Raw genomic sequence first — 21,804 nt, 5'->3', positions numbered from 1 at the left:
AGGGTTGGAGTAAATTCAATGTGTATCAACTCACTTTGAAGCTATAAAAGAAACTGCTCTCGGTTTGTTACAGCCTTCATGCACCCACACAAGTGTTATCACTTACTTGGCTGATTAGACTTCTTCTATGGACTGTGTGGGCGTGTACACATACTTGATTGACATCTCTCTAACTGTCCTCAATTATTTTATTTGCACCTGTTTGACAGAGACATTTTACAGCGTTGATTCTTTTCAGTATATAGACCTTAGCTGAGTGTCAGATCTTTGTCAAATCATGTCTCCTATTTTGATCATTTTCCGGTACGCTTGCAGGGTGTTTGGGATCGATGCAAATAGCCGCTCTAAAAGCATTGGCACTGTGCACTTTTGAAAGCTTTTATTTAGGGACGGGATACTTTTGTCTTGCTTACAGCCTTTGGTAAAAGTTTAATGTGTGTGTGTAGCACATGAAAACACACTGCAGGTCAAGACGCACGTTCAATCCTGTTGTTGAAATGGCATCCCAGTATAGAATAATGGCACTGCAGTGTGGGGCTGAGAGGGCGATGGCATGAAAGGGAATTAACATCACTTTTGTTCTGAAGCCCTGAAACATGTTTGCATAAGTGGAGGCTGATGTTTTTATTCCCCGGTGAACAGAGAGGCTGCACCATTGATATGGATGAACAGCACATTATGTGGTGAATCCATATTTTAATGTTGATGTGTTTGGATGTAAATGATACACAGTTTGAAGCAACGGATGGGGTCTAATTAGCTTTTAGCTTTTAATGAGGGCAAGAAATTACAGGCAATTCAAGAGACCCATTGAACCAACATGGGGACTACAGGACTACTACTATTGACCTCTTCCTGTGCTGTTGAACCACTGCTGTGACAATTGTGTTACATTTCTAGCAAATGTCTTCTCCCGTTGACCCAATTTAATTTAATCCTAAAATCTCTCAACCTGTTAAGATTTAGTTTAGACCAGGGGTAGGCAACCTTTTTGATATGAAAAGCTATTTTGTTTTTCTTGTTCATCAGTGTGCCATATCAACATTAAAGTCTGGGAGAAGCAAAAATAAATATGTTTTAAGTTTGTCACACCCCAGAAAATGTTCTTATTAACCACCCAGACAATTAAAAAAAAAAACAAATCTGCTGTGTAGATTGCAGCAGCAAGACATTATTTAGTTTCAAATGGTATAAAATGTTGCCTTTAACAAATATGACACCTCCTGGGACTTGAAAATTGAAGTAGGACACGTTGCAATTTGAATACAATTTTGATTAATCGTGCAGCCCAAGTGTGTACATAGAGGAACGTTTTGCAGTTGAAAAGCTCTCTGATTGCGACAGTCTTTGACTTTTCTGTACTGTAATTTCTTGTTACTCATCAGCCAACATATACAGCAATAATAAACTATCTGCAGTAAACTAATACAAGCCAAGCTGTAATCTTGAGTACTGCTACTATTTCTAAACATCTGGTTACTGAAGATCAGGGTTATTGTAAAGCAAGAGACAAAATTTCACTCTGTGAATTGTCGCTCTTGACCAAGTTGACCAATCTGACCCAGTTGACCCAGTAACCAGGGAGTTTAAACCATCAATGAAAATGTCTGCATTTCTACTCTGGTTGGCAGCACAGGACTGTTTCCTCCACCTTTTTGAGATTGTCCTGCCACAGTCCTCTCCTCCTCCAGAGCGGGAGAAAGAAGTGAGGGGGGGGCAAGGTCAGCGGTACACCGTTTAGCTGACCACCGATACCGGATTAGACAGTGTGCCTGCAGCCTGGCTGTCATCCTGCTGCGCTAACTGTGTCATCTCTCAAAGACAATTTCCCGAATGTATTCCATCTGACAGATGACCCATCTCTCTGATATAATTTACGCCTGTCTCCCTCAACAATGGGGAGTTCAGCGCGTATGAGCACATGCTCCGTATGAAATGACATCGCCTTCAGGGTACGTACACCCCAACACACCGCTGTCAGGTGTCACAGACATGTCACTTTTCCAGAGGTATGCTCCTGATTCCTGTTCTCAGAGAGTCGAGCTTATTCTCCAGAGGACAGGAGGTGAAACAAAGGCCTAAATTGAACATGCCAACAAGTCTCCCTCCATCCTACTCTTACTTTAAATCACTTTCTTTAACCTCAACGAGATCTCCTGTTGGAAGATTCATAAGATCGCTGTGTTGCCAGGCTCCAGCACAGATGTCAAAATGCATTAGAGACCCTCGAATGAACAATGATTAACATGTTGTCGCTTATATCCTGTATTCATGCATAACCTCAAATGTAAATGCAGCCATGGAGTGTGTGTACTGTAATATCTGCTAATGAGCTGTTGAATGACTTAAGTTGTGCATTAGCGATACATGACTACATCTCAGTTTGAACATGCTGAATAGCAAGCAGCAGGTACAGTGGGTTGAATTTCCAGGTGGAATGAGACCAGCTTTCAACCTTTTTGCCATCAAAAACTATCCTGTCAGGGAAGTGAGTTGGCCTTTATACTGTGAGTCATGAAGAAATGGTTAAGCTGACGGGTTGCTTGATATGCCTTTCCTCCTGGGGTTATGACAGCTGATCTTATATCTCATTCCTTGAGATTCTTCACTTGCTCGTAATTGCACAGTTTTTAACATAAAATGCCTGCTATAGTTGACACAATGAACAGATCTGTGTTGTTTTATTTGGAATGGATTGATGCTGGAATTGTAGGCCTCAGATAACTTGGTAATTAAGAAGGTTATCATTTCCTGTTGATGATTTTCTCAGAGAGTGGAACGATCAATAAAAGGATTCCTTGAAAATGCACTTCAGATGTCACATCTCTTAGCAACAGTCTCAGTTATCTGGTGTTAGCTTAGCTAGTATGGAAAAGAAGAGTCAAATAGCTCGGTCTGTCTTACTTAGGAGGCGACGTGTGAGGAAAACCTCTCCAGATATACATTTTGTTAACGCAAAAGTACCATACAGCGTTGTATGTTAAGGCCATATCGCCTACAGCAATGTCTTCACAATCGAGCTATGCAACCAAGCTATAACGTGTATTGTTCTTAGATCACAGTTGTTTTGTGTGGCTGCACTGACGGATCCTTTGCCACGCAGGACTACTACTCGCATACCTTTCACTACTGATACCAACTGTACAAAGACTGCTGCTCCTGAAGAAAAAAGACACACAGCTGCCTTTTTGTACTCATAGTTTGGGAAATGCCTTCCTTCATTTCACAGAATAGCTTTTGACGACCCCGGAGAGTGTGAATGGCCTTTTGTGTACAAAGACGGTGCCATAGTTTGAGCGAGAAAGAGAGTTTTTACAGTAAAGAAAAGCTGTGAGCTAACTAAAACCTATTTTTTTCTTCTTCTGTATTACCCTTGGTTTGTGTGACTTTTCTTTGAGTCTGAGGGAAGGACACTAAAAACGTATATTTATTATCTTCATCCACAATGTGGCGTCATGTTTTGCACAGCAGAATAGTCATCCGTCAAATAAAAGAAAACTACAAGACGCAATAACAAAATATGTCGAGGTAGAACCTTTTAATAGAAAAACATTTTGTAATGCATTAGTCAGTTGTTTTTCTTGCAGCTGTCTGGTTTTGTGTTGGTGTCTTGCTCTTGCTTAATTTAATGTTAAACTTATGCCATCAAAAACAGTTCTGATTATCCAGTTATCTTGCAGTTACCCTGACTATCTAGGGGAAACGTTCTTGCACCCTAAAGCTTTGTATACTCGCAATTGGCGCCGTAGCTGGAGCCTCCGCAGACGGCGAGCGAGTGGCGAGTACATACGGTGGCGTTTATGCTCAAAGCGCTGCGCGCTGCATTATTCTCCAAAACGGCAGAGGGCGAACAAACAAAGAGAACTGTTAAGAATCAAGAAGACAACAAGTGTAACCCATAGAATGCCCAAATACTGTGGGTGTAACCGGCAAAAAGCCATAAACCAACCTTCACTATGACGAGTAAGGATTGTAATTATCTGTAATCTCATATTCATGGATTCTTTTATTGCCTTTGTACAAGCCCTGAATAGAAAGAAGTCAAGTATTAAATGCATTATAAGGAAACGAAGGTTGAATATCCAGTAAACCATTTGATATGGCTACAAAATAAATACTCTAATGAAAGTTTTGAAGACCACCTGTTTCTAAAGCACTTAAAAGCGAATCAGCCTTCTTTGCATAATCCTTAAACATGTAAATAGTGCTTTTATCAGTTGTCCACTATTTGTGACAGTCACATGATCGCCCCACCTCAAGTTAAGAAAATTCAGAGGTGAACGAACAAGCAGGCCGTAATTACGTCATTATCTGGTGTGCGTGCCTCGCGCTGGCTTTACTAAAACAAGTTTAAACTTAACTTAAGGCCTGACTGATCCACATTTGCATTAGTCGGTCGGACCGGCCCAGAACTGTGGGGATTCCCGGCAAACAATTGCAGCCCGGGCTGAAGCTTTTCACCTCCGGGGTTCTCTGTTAATATGCAGAGCTGTTGAAGTGCGTTTAAATTGCAAAGGCAGCTCATGTGGTCTAAAGGAGGGCCATTGTTGTCCCCCCTCCTCTCTGAGCCGTGTTTCTTGCTTTGTTGCAGCTCCTCTGTGTATCCCGGCAACAATAAGACGCAGATGAATGATTAGTAAAGTAGCCTTCATTCTCTGAGGCGTGACAATGTAAATCATGGAAGAGAGAGCAGAGGGCTGTTGGAGATCCACTCCGGAAGGTGCTGATGGAGACGCTGGTCGTTGTCTGCTTGAAAGCCTTCGTCAAGTAGAAGAACTACGTCGCTGAAAATAACCAGAAGGGTTCACTGGTTTAACAAATAGTAGACGCCTATTGAAGACCAAGCCATTAGTAATCTTCATTAAACATTAATGATGTGTCTCTCCCTCTCAAATGATTTGAAGGGTTCACAAGCTGATATAAAAAACAGTAACAGTACATTTATATTGATACGATACTCTGACATTCAAAGCCTTTTGATATGATTTCACATTGATTCAGTTCAGAATTCTTAAATTAAAGTTTATTATTTGATTTCAAGTGCTGAAGCCAATAATGGATAAGATGAGCTGTGGTGACTTTTGGCTTTTTGCTGAGGCCTGGATGTTGTGACATTGGTTTTTGTTAAATCTTCTATATATTCAACATTGCTTTATAGATGTATGTACATTTGAAATAAAACAGCTTATGGCTTTAAATAATGCTTTCAACTGGGAGGAGTTCAGAACTAGTGTGCTTTGGAAGAATAGACTGTATTGTAGATGACGTGAAACTATGAAGAGTTATCGGATAGATAACTCCTCATTTCAACTTAGCCAACCTAAAGCGAGCGACAGGAATATAAAGAAACAGGCACACTGCATTACTCAGGGCCAGTTAGGACCAGTGATGGGCAAGTCTCTCAGAAAGTGTGAGAAGTTAGTTTTTACTATAACTATTTAAAAAAAATGAATATTACATCTAAACTGTTTATTTTACTCTGGGTACTTTTGCTTACCCCCACCCTTTTCTTAACTTCACAGAGTGAATGTTGGTTGTGTGTGGTGGCATATCTGTGTATTTGTACTGTATCTTAGACATTTGAATTATTTTATCTTGTACATCCAACTAAAAATGTATTTTGACAAAGGATATACTTTTTATTGTGTTGGTGCTGCCAATCAAGGTAATGTTACTCAAGTTAATTTTACAAAAGGTTTGATGTGATTTTGATAGAAAACAATTACACATATATTTTTACAATGCCTGTAGGTCATTGACCTAAAGTCAGATCCCGCACCTTTTTATACCCCATTTCTTGTAGTTTGCTTGTTGTTGCTGCATCACCGTCATTTCAATCAATTTACAATATTCCTGCTGCATGCCGTGGACACGCGATCTTAAGCTTTGATTGACGTGAATCAACAACACCTGCCCGATCATTGATTTGATGTCTACATCACTAATTCCGCTTGATCGTGTAAATCCCAACCATTTGGCTTTGACATTTGAATGGAGCCGACAGTAAAGTCACGAAAACAGGAAATGAGTCATACCTCCCTCTTTTCTGATCATGAACAAAGTCGTTGTTGTTGTTGTTCTGTTGTGGTTCTGTGGATAGATGAGACATCGGTGTACCTTTTTTAGCAGTGTAGCCTGCTTGATGTGCCTGTACGTGGCCCAAAGAACTGTAGCTCACAGATATATTTTGCAGTGTATTATTTTTATCACTTTGACAGCAAACAAAGCCGTGGTTCTGTTCTCAGCTTTACGTTGGTGCTGTGTGTGGTTTCACTGAAGAGGGAAGCATTATTTATGGATCGTAGACATGCAAATAAGCCTGATCTCCTGTTGCAGCAGAGTGTACACCTGAACTACTGCGTATCCAAATGAAAAGTGTTATTTTAGGAAAGGAGCACCCGGACCAACAAGTCCACTGATGATGTTGACACAAAACCCGATAATTAAGTTTCACACTGATGGTGTGATCTTTACAAATAGCTACTATGATCTCTACTCAAAATACATGAATCCCAACTAAAATAGAAATGGGTACACAAGTGTAACTTCTGATGTTAATTTTTGGATTCTTATAGATAGTTCAGTACATGGGAAATGTGATCTGTGACTCTAGATACTGATAATGAAATGGCAGCTTATATAATTTACCAGTGGCCATTATTAAAGGTATTAAAACAATGTAGAAATGCAGACAGCATGCATCACCATGACTCATTTTGATAGACCATATGATAATTCAAGTTACCAGATCTTTTGTTATTCTTATATATTGTTTGCTATTCAGCCCGTAGTTTCTTTACACCCTCTTTTTACAGCATGTTCAGTGTTTCCAAAACATACACTTATTTTTTTATTTCTGCGTATTCAGGTTGAATCTCTGTCCGTACCGTTCTTGTGATATCTCAGGAACTCCTTGAGGGAATTTCTTCAAACTTGGCACAAATGTCCCCTTGAACTAATTAGAATTTGGTGGTCAAAGGTTACTGTGACCTCACAAAACATGCTTTTAGACCTAACTCAATAATTCAAAAGCTGATTAAGACAATTTCAGACAAATGTCTAATGGGATGAAATTATGAAGAGTTGACATTTTGGACAGACACAGATGTAAACTGGTTGGTACAGGCATTCAAACGAGAGATTCTATTTTATTTTTTAGAAATTGTATCCGTCCAAGAGAACAGCGCCACCCGGGATCTATTAACAACTTGACAATCTTACGGCCGCATCAGAAACCACATATGACAGAACAACGTGCAGATGAAGGTTCAAAGTTTGGTACTATGAAATGAAATTACACACAATCCCTTTTTTTCGTTGACTGTTTCCTCTGCTTGGCTCAGAGTGGTCAATAGTGAGAGTGATTGTGGTACCATTTCCTGAAACTCACTTCTCCTTTCTCATTTCCAACCACATAGAAAACATTTTGTCATTCCCTTTCAACACTGATTAATACACATTACGACCAATCTAATACAGAGGAAACTCCTAAAAATCTAGCTTTTTTTTAATGTTCCTTTTGTATTGTGTAATATCTGAGACTCATTAAGTGACAATAGCAGCAAAGTGTAAACTTTTTTTGAAAGCATGGAAATAAATGTTTGCTCTCTGATCTTTGCAGGGAGGATATGCAGATCAGACAGCAGGCAATTTGTAGTGAGGGATTGTCAGGACACTTTTGGTTTTAAGAACAACAAACAATGAGAGTCAGTACATTTTAAAGGGTGTGACATTCACCGTTGATATACAAATTGGATTTCAGTGTTTAAATGCATACCAGAGATATCTTACTTCACTCTATTTTAATTGTTTTGACGCAATTAACCACAACTGGCTGATATTCCAAGGTGTTTAAAGCAAACGTGTTGCTAACACTAAAGAGTTTGTTTGTGGCTCCATTGTGTGTTAATTACTTTGCATAATAACTTTTAAAACCTTGTTTAAAGGTATTATTACCTGTTAAACATTTTTTTGTAAAATTTGGTAAATTCAGATCCAGATCATTGATTTCAAAATTATTTCTAAACATTGCAAGACACTCTGTTTCTAAAAATTCTGGAGAGTGCATTTCTGGCAGAGGTACACACTTTGAGATTTCTCTCTTTGAAGGTTATTTGTGGAGTTGTTTGCAGACAGATTTCTGCCAATGTTTTCACCCTTTTTTTTCCACAGATTTACAGTTTGTGGCAATAAAGTTCCAAGAGAAGTAGCAATGCACCAATACAGGCTGTAAAGAAGACTGCTATCTAGCAAACATTGATTTAACAATGCATGATTTCAAAATATGAAAAAAAAAGAAATTGGGTTTGTTTAATGAGGAGGGACATTCAGACTGTTTGTTAGACCTCAAAGATGCACACAATGAGTTTTAGTGACAAACACTGAATGTAAACTGTTTTGTTTACAACTCATGGAGCATGTTTTAAAAGCTAATATTTACAACCTTGTTTAACCATAAATATCTTTTTATTTTACCTTGCAGTAACAGAGTGGGGTGACGACGTACGGCCCATCTCTGAAGAAGAAGCCATGGTCATCGTCAACCACCAATCCACAGGAGATGTATGCACCCTCATGATGTGCTTGCAAGACAAGGGCATGGTAAGAACAGAGAGAGAAATGTGTTACCTCAATAAACCCCTTTTAGGAAATTCAGGAATACAACATCAAGACTGAACACAGTCACATGGGAGTAAATTAAAGCCATGCAGATGTTTGAACCTGCAGGCATCTTGGCATCTTCTGTATTTTGCTGAACAGGCTGCTGCCTGGGCGTGTTTGTATGTCTTTGTCACTGCAAATAAGGAGTTCCTGAAGAATTGCACACATTGCTCTAAAAACACTAACACTGCCTGCCCTGAGCAGCGCTGTGACTGCCTTTCATATGGTCAGAAAGGTTCATTTCATTATAAATGTTTATATTTATTTTAGACAGAAAAGGCTTTGGAAGTGTGTGTGCTCATTTGTAAATAATAATCCATAATTTAAAGCCGGTGCTCTATTAACTTATGCGGCTGTTGCAAGGCACTGCATTTCCCACAAAACTGTCCAGCAAATACTTCAGAATAAAAGCTTTGTGTTAACAAATGAAAGGATGCTGTCCACAGAAAAGTGCTCGAGGACTTTTATTTCTAAAAGGAAACGGGAAGTGTTGAGTTAAAAGTTAAGTTATTTTTACTCTTCAGAAGTAGACATCAGAACTGTAGTATTGTTGCAGAATTATGTCAACATACAATAGAAGATAATTTTCACTGTCTATTTTTGTTTTCAACCGTGCACGTCACTCGTTAAAAAGGCAAGACCTCTATTGTCGAGAAGAGACACAGCTGACAGGCCGCCCTGCCTCACCTGAGGCGTGAGCTGAAGCTAATTATGTTTGTTTTAAGGACGGTTGTCAAAGGTTAGCCAATGACTCAATTGCCTATTTGTTCAGCTAAAAGCTAGTCGTGTATAAGAACAAGTTTTGTTCAAATTAAATGAAAGGTCATTTTTGAAATATCTAAAGTTGTTTAGGTTGTAATTAACCTTTTATTGTACTATGCGTCTTTTTCTGTTTAACATATTGACAGTCAATATGGCAGAAAGGAGTACTTTTTGTAGAACCATTTAGAGCCGTAGTGACAGGATGATGCGTTTTTTCAAGGCAAAACAGGAGAGACAGACGGCCTCGCAAAGCAGTGCTGTGGTTTGCTGCATTCAAATGACAAAACTCGAGTTTGAGCATTCAGCAGAGCCTCTCGGGCAGCCGACAACAGATGTGCAAAAGTTTGATGGTTGGCTGCTTTGCATTCTTTCACACTGATCATTTTCACCATGGCAAGGAAGTGAAATGTGTCCAAACATAAGCGCACACACTTACACGGACACACGCATACTTCTTTCTCTGTTACAGTGGGATACTTGTTGATTTTACTCAACACATTTCCTTTTAAAAGAACAAGTTTTTACACCTACAAAGTTCATGTCTGGAATTATAGTTTAACAATAACATCTGTATTGTGTAATTGAATTTATCAACACACAAAGTTAGCTGTTACAGAGAATTCGAGCTGAGAAACAATTTCCTTATTTAGTCATAAGACATCAACAGAGAGAAATAAACTTTTCATTGAAATGTGGCTGTGTTCATTTAAACAGGAAGTCTGACTGGGGCATAGCAGGGTCAAACCTACAGCAGAGCATACTCCTCTTCAGGCAGGAATGTCAGATTAGAACAAATTGCACAACTCCATACTGTTGTTTATCACTTTATAGCTGTGCTGACTGATTAGCTTTTCCCCTCAGTGTTAATCAGACATTGTTAGGATCTCAGCTGCTTGCTTTATTTTCAGCTGCTTGCTTAATTGCAAAAGTTGACGTGTAGCCACTACACTTTGTTGTTAACCCGATGCACAATCAGTACGTTTCAGCAGCAGAAGTGAGTTTGAAAAGTCTTAATTATCTGCTCACTTTTCACTCTACGAATCGACTATTTAACCCGATTTTCACAACCTGCAGCTCCCTGTCCTGCCATTCAAATCATGCTGCAGATTGGCTGTGAATTCTGGGACAGGTTGGCAGCTGTGTTGTGTGTTTTTGTTTGGCTGAGGTTGGCACCGCACTGGTTCTGCCTAGCTACGCTGCACAAACATGATGACATGATCCGCCTCAACAACTGCATCCCTGGCCCAGTTTATCCTCTTAGCACTGAAAGGACAGTAAGCCAAAGCTGCGTGGCTGCAGGTCATGAGGGTGTAGTGCTCAGAGGGGCAGTATCAGTTTTTAGGCGCTGGCACCAAAGCCAAAGTCCTGTGCTTTTTTGATTAAAGGTGCATTTTTTTGTTTAAGATTTTCATTTTATTTCTTCTCCTTTTTTTTTTTTTTAGGTGGTACAAAAAATGATGTGGTTGATGGACCATGTGTTCAAATACACCAACTTTGGCCTAGTGTCCCTGATCCATGGGGACTTCTTCATCAGACAGGTAAGAGACCCCACAACTGGCCCCAAAGGTCGTAGTACTTTTTAAGATTGTGTGAAATGTTGCAGTGTCTGTTTTTATTGCCACGTCTGTTATTTTGCCATAAGAAGTTGAACATTAACGCGCTCTGCATCACATTGTTTACACTACACATGTTAAGATCCAGCTGTGAGGCAGGGATTTTTTTTAGTTTGTAAATTAGCCTCAAGGCTACATTGTCAATTGTCGCTGGTACAAGGGAGACTATTTTCCCTCCCATGTCAACACCTTGTGTTTCATGATAACATCATAGACCTTTTGGCCATGACTCTCCCCCCCACCCCCCACCCCCGGCTACTACAAGCCTGTGTTTACTGCGCTCTGCAAAGCGGAGTCACTACCCATCTGCTTGTCCCAGCTGGACAGTAGACATGTTAGTGGGATTCCTACGGCCATGGCGTCCTTTTGAGAAGGATAACTGCAGTGGACAGTAGTGTGGGAGGCCTGTTGAGCCCCTCTGGGTCAGACTGACCCCTTGTTGTAGGGTCAGCTGGAACAGAGCAGCCTGCTCTTCACATGTAGCCGACAGGGCTCCTTTTGTTCAGGGTATTCCTGGAATATCATGCAAGTTTGGGGGGTTTCGCCCACACAGGGAACAGGGATTGTCTGCATAGGACTTGTGGTTCATTCACAATTTAAATACATTTTCATTCCTGCAAAATCCAGGAGAACTATAACACGATTTTAACATAACATTTTGTAGGACTTAATGCACGAGAGAGCTATACAACAATAATAAACCGCCTGCAAGGCTGACATTGTTATGCAAATTGAAAAAAAAATACCATTCAGCTATAGACTCTCAGTATAAGGTCCTTCAACTAATTGAAATATGGACATCCACTTTTGATAATCAGTTTTACCACAGATGGAGCAGAAAGTCACTATTGTTGTTTGTTTTTCTTGACATTCGTCTGATATCTGCAGGCAGCTGGCTAGGTAGCATTAGCTACCCAGCAAATCAAGAAGGACTGAATTCATTTGAACCTGTACACAGATTATATATCTCAAAACCAGAGATAATTTATCTCATAACCAGAGATAATATCTTGTCAGCAAACAAACAAACTGTGAGCACAGATTAGTGTGCAGTCTATTTGTCAGCTTGTCCCTCTATTAAAGTTCAATGCAACTGTGTCACTACGAGACAACCAGAGCGAACAATGAAGGCATTTAACTCGTCACGCATAAAAATATATTGAATTTATCAAATAAATTCTGATATCGCTCAGCCCTACTACTATATGTCAGAATACGTCAGTTTATGTATATTTGATGACTTAGATGTTGGTCATTTTTCTGTGGGGCTAAACAGGACTTGTTGGCAACAGCTGAAATAGGACAAAGATAAAAACATTTATAATAATAGATTTAAATAACTGCACTGCTGATTTTGTTTGTGCCCACACATTCCTCTCACACTTGTTGAGCTGTAAACAACGGCGCAGCCATGGCGAGGGAGATTTACATTTTTAGGTCATGGAAATGCTTTGCCGTGGAATTTCACATCGGGCACTGTGCCGAGGGTGAAGCACCCTGAGCCCGCAGACAGACAGACAGACAGACAGACAGACAGACAGACGGGCTGTAGTGAGACGGCCTGAGTGGGCCCGGCCATTTTTGCCATCTCCTCTCTCTCTGATCCCCTCTGGCTTTCTTGTGGGTACATTCTTGATATCATTCCCCAGACTACTTGTCATCCACACAGCACGGCCAGCATCTGCCCCAGCCTTCCAAGCATCTGCCGTCCACTCCGGCTGGCGAACACGTCTCTAACATCGTTATGCACGGCACAACGCAGCAGGCTTTGATGGCCGTAGCACACGTACTTGTTGCAGAGGGCTGCAATTGGACTGCAAACGTTGCAAACCTCAACTTCAAATTAGACGCATACCTCAAAGTAGGATGTACAAAGCCAGTGCAATATTTATATTCTGAATAAACTCAAATAATGGACATCATAGTCACCAGCAGCTGTTGACATTTTCTGGTTACATTTCAGCCACCTAGTTAGACAGAATCCTCACTGGAGTCAAGTAAAACTCGTAAAGTAAGGTAATACTAAGTGTGACTGCATATTTACACATATGATAAATAGGTGTCAAATAACTGTTGTGTTCAGTTAAAAACACCCATGTTTGTGCATAAAAACAGTTCTCGTGTGAAACAACTTCAAGGAATTTCCTTTTTATTGAAACGAAAACGGTTACAAATTGTGCAATACTCGCATCAAATACATCAAGTCACAGCCCATAAGAACAAATTTGCTACAAACAATAGAAACGATAAATAGACTGTTGCCTACAAAGACCTGCATTTGTTGAGACATACCTATCAATCTTCTTGTTTCAGTACCGCATTGACACACAACACACAGTGCTATCAGTCTGAGAATAACAATTAATGTTGATGCATAATGAATAACGTTGGTATACGAGTTAGGATGTTTGGGGTAATGCATATATACAAAAAAAATGCACACTATGTATTTGAATAGTGATTTGGACGTTGATTATCTTGGCACTGGACAAAGCTTCGGAAGCTTTTGGGTCAGCCTTAGTTTAGACGTTGGCATAGCAGGGGAGGTTCTGCTACTACGACATTTTTTACTTCACTTTTGTTTTGACAAAGTAATCCATATTTCATGTAGCCTGTTTCATTGGGTTGAAAGCACTTGTGTTGAAAGCTGCATGTGTGCTCACATGACAAACCCAGAGTCCGGCCAGGATCTGCTAATGCATTTAACATTGTTTCTGACCGGGCCTAACTAAAAATCAATCCCGCTCCTCTTCGTACCGTTACTGCTGATGCTCTTAATGTTGTCAAGGCCACCATGTTTTGCATCCATTTCAGTCATGCTATTAATGCTGCTTTAAGTGCTCCACAGTGTTTCTGCATTGAACTTGTGATTTTTGATAGCTGGTTTTAATTTGTTTGGTTGTTTGTGTGCTGGAAAACAAACATCCATCCTGTTAAGTTAATGAATTTAACATTTAGCCTCAATCATTTTGTTTCATTGGGGAAAATAAAAAAAGCTACTAACTGTTTGAGATGAATGCACTTGATTTGAATGTAGTCACAATATAAAAAAATTAAAAAAGCCCCTTTTTAGAGAGCTGGTGGTCTGAACCAACAAAAAATGCACTAAAAACACTGGTGTCATAACTTTTTCACCTGTTCAGGACTTCAAGGGATTAAATCAAAATGCTTGCATTGTGCATTTTAAGTCTTAACTTATTTCTATTGTTCCCAAAGGGTAAAGCTCACCGAGACAAGCAGCTGGTTTACCTGAAGGATCACCTAGAGAAATACTACCACAGCCGCGACAGGAAGTGGATAGTACTTTTCCCGGAAGGTGGCTTCCTGCGCAAGCGGCGGGAAACAAGCCAGCTGTTTGCCAAGAAGCGTTCTCTCCCCCACTTGAACCACGTCACGTTGCCTCGTCTCGGGGCCACCCAGGTTATCCTGAAAACCCTGTCAGCCCAGCAGGAGAACGGCAGCGTGGGCAGCGAGACTGGGAGCCCTAACAAGACAGGTAACCAACGCACATTAAACCTTTTCTGATACTCTTCTGTTTTTTTCAGTTGAATATTTGTGGGAGATGTTGGATCTATGAAGTTTGTTCTAATTAGTACTGGGTTTTATCACCTTCGTTTGTTTTTTAAGTATAGTTCTTGGCCCTGATATACAGGTGGGGTATAACATGCAACACATGTCCTGAGCTGTACTTCATTTTTATTGTATCGTCTGTTCCTTAAACTCCAAGGCCACCTGGGTGCCCCTCTTCCCTCCAAATGAACCCTCATTAAAGTTTTACTCGGGTTTTGAAAAGCTATAAATAGATTCCTTCATTTCTGAAATAAAAATGAATTGTAAGTAGGAAGCAGAGAATACCTCTTGGGTTTTCAGTCTCGTGTTCATCTCAGCGGCTCATCACATCTTAAAATGAGCAAGAACTGCATCCTAGCACTTTACAGAGGGAGATCTGCTGATCGCCTCGCTGTGAGGTGATTTTTATTTAAAAAAATGTCATGAATCTGCAATATCCGACTGATTTTATTGGTGTTTTTGACAGCCATGGGTCTGAAATGTTAAATGGATTTTGAGTATTTTGTATGAGGCCTTGTGTGACGACACTTGATTCACTAAACGCAATAGAGGATGGGATTGTATTTGGAGGTGTTCTTTGAAGTTGCAGGACTTTTTTTCCATTTTGATAGAATGCTGTTCCTATGGAGGTTTGGCAAAAGTTATATAGGGAAATTTCTTTTTTTGACACTTGGTTTTATTTGCAACATTTTTTAAATTGTATGCAAAAGAAAAGGAGAAAACGAACATCAACAGCATGGGAACAAACTGGGGTGTACGTTACTTACGCTACTGTCCATATTGTCTTTTAAATCTAGATATTATACCATGGTCTTCCTTTGTAGTGAAGGTGACTAATTTTCCGAGAAAGGACTTCATTTTATTCCTTGGGAGGAACATGCTTTTTCCACCACAAACGCTCATGGTTTAACTAAGCAAAATGATCCAGATAACACAGTAAACCAACTTTTTGGAACCATCCCCAGCAAAAAGCACAGCGTTAAAACGGCCATAAACATACAGATGCAATGAGTTCCTCATGCCTGTGCACACTCAGATTTACCCAGCAGACTCTCCTGGCTTTGGTTCAAAATCCATTTTAAGGGTGTGCTGTGTTAATAGTAATTTGGAGAGACTTTGGGCCAGCATTATTGAGAATGTGGCTCAGGGACTTTTCTACAAGTTTGCTAACGCAGCTCTGAGTCCAACAGCCTCAGCACTAACAGCAAGAGGCTGTCTGTTCATCCCTCTGCAGGACGGACTGTCAAACCGAAGGAGGAGTGTTTCTTAATCAGCTGTCGTAAAATAAAGCTAAAGACAAGAACTGCTTCATTTATGTGCTAAATTTTATGCTGTGTTTGCAGGTTTTTGTTTCGGCTTTTCCTGCAAATTTAGCACAAAGTCTTTACAAAGTCAACAAATACTGACGACCGCAGAAGGTTTGTTTATAACCTCGGGCACGAAGTGGGTTTTAAAAAAACATTTTAGGGTTTTTAGAAGTGTCAATCCTTTTCATGTCACATTATATTATCACCTGCTTTTGTGTAGTGTAGTTTCAGTTCATATCCCTGTTCTTCCTTTTGTATCCCTGTGTCCTTTGGTCTGTTCCAGCAGCTCAGGAGGACAGGAAGCTGGTTGCTGCAGTAGAGCTTGTCCTTCCACTTGAATCTAGCTAATGGCATTAAAACCTAGGGCAAGAAAAAATACACACACACACTCAGATGAGCCAATGTCCCTGACTATATTGTGTGTGCGTGCGTGTGCGTGTCTGGCTGATCAAAGACACAGCTCTGTCTGCCTCTGACCCTCCCTGATGCTCTGCAGAGGTGCCCAGAGCTTGCTGACTCACTCAGAGACAAATGGGCCACTTGGAGAAAATAGGATTTGATGTACATGTGTGTGTCGCTGTGTATCAGCCATGCAATGTCAACTGGGCTAAACACACTGCTCGGTGCAGATTCAAGGCACATGGGTCACTGGTCACCAGTGTAGTTCGCAGCCTGCAGAAAGGCTCAGAGTGCAGCGAAGACTGATGGGGTTTATGTGCGTTATAAAACTGTGTTTACAGCTGGCAGGTTTGCAGAGTTCATAGCTGTGAGTCATTTAGGGTGGGAATAGAGCTCCATGTGACCTAAAGGTAAATGTGTTTGATGGTTCCAACCAATCGGAGGCAGTTTCTGTCCACATTTTAGTCAGTGGGAAGGGACATGTGTGGGTTTCAAGTGTTGTAATTGGCCTGCAGGATGGCGTGATGGAGAGGCAGATATCTGCCAGTGTGTTTCCTTCCTCTAACTGTTTACAGAAGGACAGGGCCTCTCCGATGCCATTTTAAATTACCACCACGGCTGCTGTTATTACAGTATTGTTTGTCACAGCACACAGGGCACCAGCGATACCTTGGCTCGGGGCCCCGCTCTTTGGCCGTCCACTCACAAGAGACGATGGCTGCCTTTCAACACACTTGGGCAGACCTCTAGATCCAATTACCCACACAGGGATGGCTGTGGTGTTAGCCATTCCCTTCAATACCAAGGATGCCTATCAAGTCACTGTAACATTGATATAAATGAGTCAGCAGGCTGTTCCTAAGCTGTTGTTGTTGTTTTTTTGTTGCTTTATCTGGGGTTGGAACTGTGTAACCAATATAATACTAAGTAAACCAAGGTGTGCATTCATTCAAAGGACTTGTGTCATTCATGCCCTAACTTTGCATGTTGGGGCTCAGCTGTGCAGCGACGTGAGTTAAACACACTTCCAAAAAAATATTGTGGACAAGTTGGCCCCTGAGTTTTTACCAGAAGCCATTGAGAATAAGTGAAAGACATCAAATTCAATGACATTGGTTACATATCAGAAAAGGTTGCGATATTGTATTAATGGTATTGTAAAAATGAATTTTCAGTGATACACATGGAATTCACAAGAGTAAAAGTATAAGAAGTAGTAGAGAACACCTTGAGATGGGATCACACCAGCCACAATGCCAAATTGGACCAGCGGCGTGATGTGGTTGTTCCCCAATTCCCACCAATCTCCTTCTGGCAACCTTGCTTGATACACATCTTTGAACTCAATCTTCAACAAAACAAACGGATATAAAAACACCTGGCAAGGTACTCCAAACAGCTTCTGTGCTACAGTAGGTGTCTGCAGGACCACATTGGCCATGATGACAAAAACACAGACTCACAAGGTTGAAAACAAAACCAGCGTTGCTGTTGCGGCTGGTAAAAATACATACATACACGTAGCTAATAGTAATTAACAATTACTTATAATGTAGGAACACATCAGCCTTAGACAGCTAGCTTGGTTAGCATTGTATTGTGATATAGCAGATTTTCCGGAAGATCATTTAGAAAACTGTAAATGGAATGAAAACGGCAATATCTGCTTTAGATACCTGATACAAAACATGTGTAAACATCCAATATTGTCTTAGAGCAGCCAGAGTAATGAAAGGCATGGCTATCACAGTATAAACAGCATATATTCTCTCATCGTCTCACTCAATATTTAAACATTCCTGTAGTGAGCACTCAAAATGCCATGAAGCGATTTTAAAATATAATGTCTGTTCTGCACTAATTTGGTAATGTATTTTGTCGCTTGTCAGATGTAAAGGGGAAAACAGCAGCAACCCCAGTCAGCTCTTTAACAGGCTATCTCCCATTTTTCTATATTTGAATGCGTGTGAAAATGTTTACACTTTATAATTCCAGTTTTACTGCTGTTGACTTATAGGTTGGTATGTTAACTTGGCTAATCAGTTATAAAAATGTAACTCGTGACAGCAGCCTGTGACATTAGTCAAGTAGTCGAATATGCACTGCTTCACATCAACCTCATTTTACATCTGTCCATGCTGACTAAGGCCACTGCTGTTTTCCCCTTTTACATCTGACAAGCTTGTTCAGCTTAAAGGAACACGCCAGCGTTTAGTTGACACACTTGTTTGCTGTCAAAACCCACAGTCAGGTGTTAAGGTTGTTTCAGATCTGCACATTCAGTACAACGACAGATCTGGGATGTGTTTAGAATAGCTCAGCCCTAATGCTTCATGCAAGGGGAAACATGTAGCTTCTGCCAAAAGTGAAACACCATATTGTTATTTTAGTGGATCAGCTCTTGTTTGTTTCTCACCACTCCTAATAGTCACACACATTAACATACTATAGTTAGTAATGTCAACCTTAGTCCTGTAATCAGTAACCGGCACGATGTCTAATGGAGAGAAAATACAGCATCTTATTTGCTGTTACATGCAGGTGACCACAGAGCTGACCCTGCATAATGTATATAAATACGCACACGCATGCACCATGCTGCTGACAGACATTCATCACATGTTTAGCATTCAATGCTGTCCACCTTTGACCTTCTGTCTTCTTTCTTTACTACCTGTCGTCTTTTCTTTCTTACCCTGACATAAATGGAGGTTCCACTAAGCTTTCATTTGATTATTATTTTTTCCTTTGCTTTTTTTGGTTGTTTATTGGTTAAATTAAATAACATAAAGGATGAGCTTTTGAGGTGAAAACTGTTTTTCTGTGACTCCTAATTGTAGCTGCCACCCACTGTTCTTAAGCTGGATGACCAGGGTTCATTGAAGTTTCATTTAATCTCTATTAGCCGTGTGTCCTTGACCTCAGAGCCTTGTTGGTTGTGGGCAAACAAGAAGTCTTTTACAGTGTGGTTTATTTGATCATGACATGCTTAAAATAGTGGGTGAACTTCTAGCATAGATCCCTGCCTTTCAAATGTGTCATAAGTTCCTGCGTTTGTGTTTCCTTTCACGGCAGGTTATAAACGTAAAGGCCTGCAGTGGGTAGTAGATGTGACCATAGCTTACCCCAAAGCAAGACCCATGGACATCCAGACCTGGATCTTTGGCTACAGACCTCCTACAGCCACACATGTACACTACAGGTAAGAATACAATAAGGGTCATTACATTCACCTGCCAACATGTAAAGGAACTGCATCTCATGAAAAAGCACCACATTACATCATGAAATAAGTGCAACTTAATCCTAGCAGATTTGTATTGTTAATGCATTAACATTTTTAGACTAGTATTGATATTCTCAGGTCATTATTGCTAATATACTGTATAGTTTTTGTGACAAAATGGTTGCTGTTTGCTCCTGTCCTCGTCATATCTGTGTCTACACAACAAGCCAGAGGAAAATATACATTTCATTATATCAGGACTCTATATAAGCAGAGAGTCACACCACAGGTGTATTATAGAGCTACAAGTTACTTAGGTTGGGTACACAGAGACTGGGAGAATGTCAGTGTGACTCACTTAAGCAGCGTTCACTTATTTCGTTGGAGAACTTGATGTTTATTCACCCACTGATAACGAAGGTTCCCTACAGAAAAACCCACCTTTCATACCTGGTGAGTCAGCAGAACACACCTGACATTAAAGGTTCCCTGTGGAGTTTAGACCTCTAGTAGCGCTATGAAGCTACTTTCTATGACTGTTTTGTTTATGTACTGCACTTGAGGTGACATTTCTAAGCATTTACACAGAATAAGTTCCATTAATACATAAAAAAATATATTGTTTAAGAGTTGAAACAATTTGTGGATTAATCAAATAAGCGGCAACATTTCTTTTTTTCTTTTTCTCAGCCAGCTAATGTGAGGATTTGCTGATTTACTCACATATTATAGTATTTGGTGTTTCTGACTGTTGTTATGAAACAAGTAATTTGAAGATCTTTGGGAGATTATAATATCCTTTTTTTTTCTGGACAAAGCAATTCAAGTAAATGATAAGCTGATTAATCAATAATGAATATTATTCCTGGTTCCAAACTTATTATGTTTTTATTTTTTGTTATGAACCAGTGTTTTGGCAGATTTGACTATGTTGTTCTACGGTCAGTGTACAAGACGCAATTTGATTGATTATTGTGCGTCAGACAAAAACTGCATTCTATTCCCAAGAGTATATCACTTCTCTTATCAAATGCATTCGCTCCTCCGGATTGTCCTGCCGTCAGTGTCCTTCAGGTTCCCCTCTGTTGCTAATCTACCCACTCGAGGGTATGATGACGGTGGGGCAGGATTAGATTTTCTGTAGGCTCTGCTCAGTATATAACATGGCCCTCTGTGCATTGTCTTGACAGGGTAGATCATAAGCAATGTAACCGAACTCAAGCAGCAGTCATCAGGTAGAAGTCATCTCGACCCTTACTGGTGTCTTTCACCCCTGAACAGCCTCCTGACTAAAGCTTGTGTGTGTGTTCACCTCTGTGTGGGGGGTGTGAAAGGGCAAAGTTAAAGATGATTTATGAACCCTGGCTTACCGGCTGCTCTCTTGAGGCTTCTCTTCCCAATTTGGGCTAAAGCTAAGCACTCATTACGTCTAATTAGAAGAGCAGAGGATGCACTAGTCCCACCCCACCTTTGAGACTCTCTAATCAGCCATTGACAAAATCAGCTTCCCCTCGCTTGGTCAGCAGCTCTTCAGGCAGAGGGGCGGCACAGCTGTTCCTGTTACAAGTGTGCACACTGTGTTCAAGTCCTGTAGCTGACGCTGATCAGCCAGAAGTTAGGCCCATGCAGAGGTGCAGAGTCAACAAGAGGATTAATCCGCCTGCCGATCAAGGGAACACTGTGGGGGAGTGAGCAATGTGATGCACTTTGCTGATGCAGATAGGAGACTCTGCCAGACAGGAACGCCGCCCAACATAACAAGAATAACGTAAACATTGTTATTACTCCGAAGAAGTTAAAAGCTTCCAACGATGTGTCTTCTACTGGAAAAAAACGAGGATTCCCTGTTTGAGTGTGTGTTTCAGGGTGTGTCAAGCCTCCGGATCCTCTTATATTGTTGTTTATTATATTATGATAACCTCAGAATTCATGGTGTTGTCAGAAAACATGCAGAAAAGGGAAACCTCAGACCTCATACAGTGTAAGCTCTTATTGGTGATTCAGCATGTTGAATCTGCAGCTGGCATACTGTGTGTTTTAGAGCTCCCTGATTGGATGTTCAGCTTTGCAAACCAGTGATTTCACCCGTTTAGTGAGGTGTCTTATTTTTTTGCATTCGCCTCTTTTGTTGTCGTTCTACAAGCAGTAGAAGAAGATCTTTTCACCAGATTCACAATATCGTGAAAATAGTTGGCTTGTTTTGTATTTAGTTTTATCTTTGTTAAATGCCTGGTCTTTTTAGTTTTTCACCTTTGGGGTTATTAGT

The 21,804-nt window shown here is 40.4% G+C and overlaps 1 protein-coding gene across 3 annotated transcripts in view; it reads left to right on the top strand.

Annotated features, from left to right (window-relative positions):
* The window catches only part of lpgat1 (lysophosphatidylglycerol acyltransferase 1), a 39,560-nt gene that overhangs the window by 6,633 nt on the left and 11,123 nt on the right, over window positions 1–21,804 (top strand). For all 3 annotated transcript variants that reach the window (XM_054618401.1, XM_054618400.1, XM_054618399.1), the window contains exons 3-6: window positions 8,483–8,601; window positions 10,866–10,961; window positions 14,253–14,532; window positions 19,388–19,514. In XM_054618401.1, coding sequence (XP_054474376.1) covers window positions 8,483–8,601; window positions 10,866–10,961; window positions 14,253–14,532; window positions 19,388–19,514 — 622 coding nt within the window. The remainder of the gene's footprint in view (window positions 1–8,482; window positions 8,602–10,865; window positions 10,962–14,252; window positions 14,533–19,387; window positions 19,515–21,804) is intronic.

The sequence above is a fragment of the Anoplopoma fimbria genome, chromosome 18 (assembly GCF_027596085.1).
Source record: "Anoplopoma fimbria isolate UVic2021 breed Golden Eagle Sablefish chromosome 18, Afim_UVic_2022, whole genome shotgun sequence".
NCBI lineage: Eukaryota > Metazoa > Chordata > Actinopteri > Perciformes > Anoplopomatidae > Anoplopoma > Anoplopoma fimbria.
Note: the sequence above shows the minus strand (reverse complement) of the source record. Positions and strands in the feature narration are given on the sequence as shown.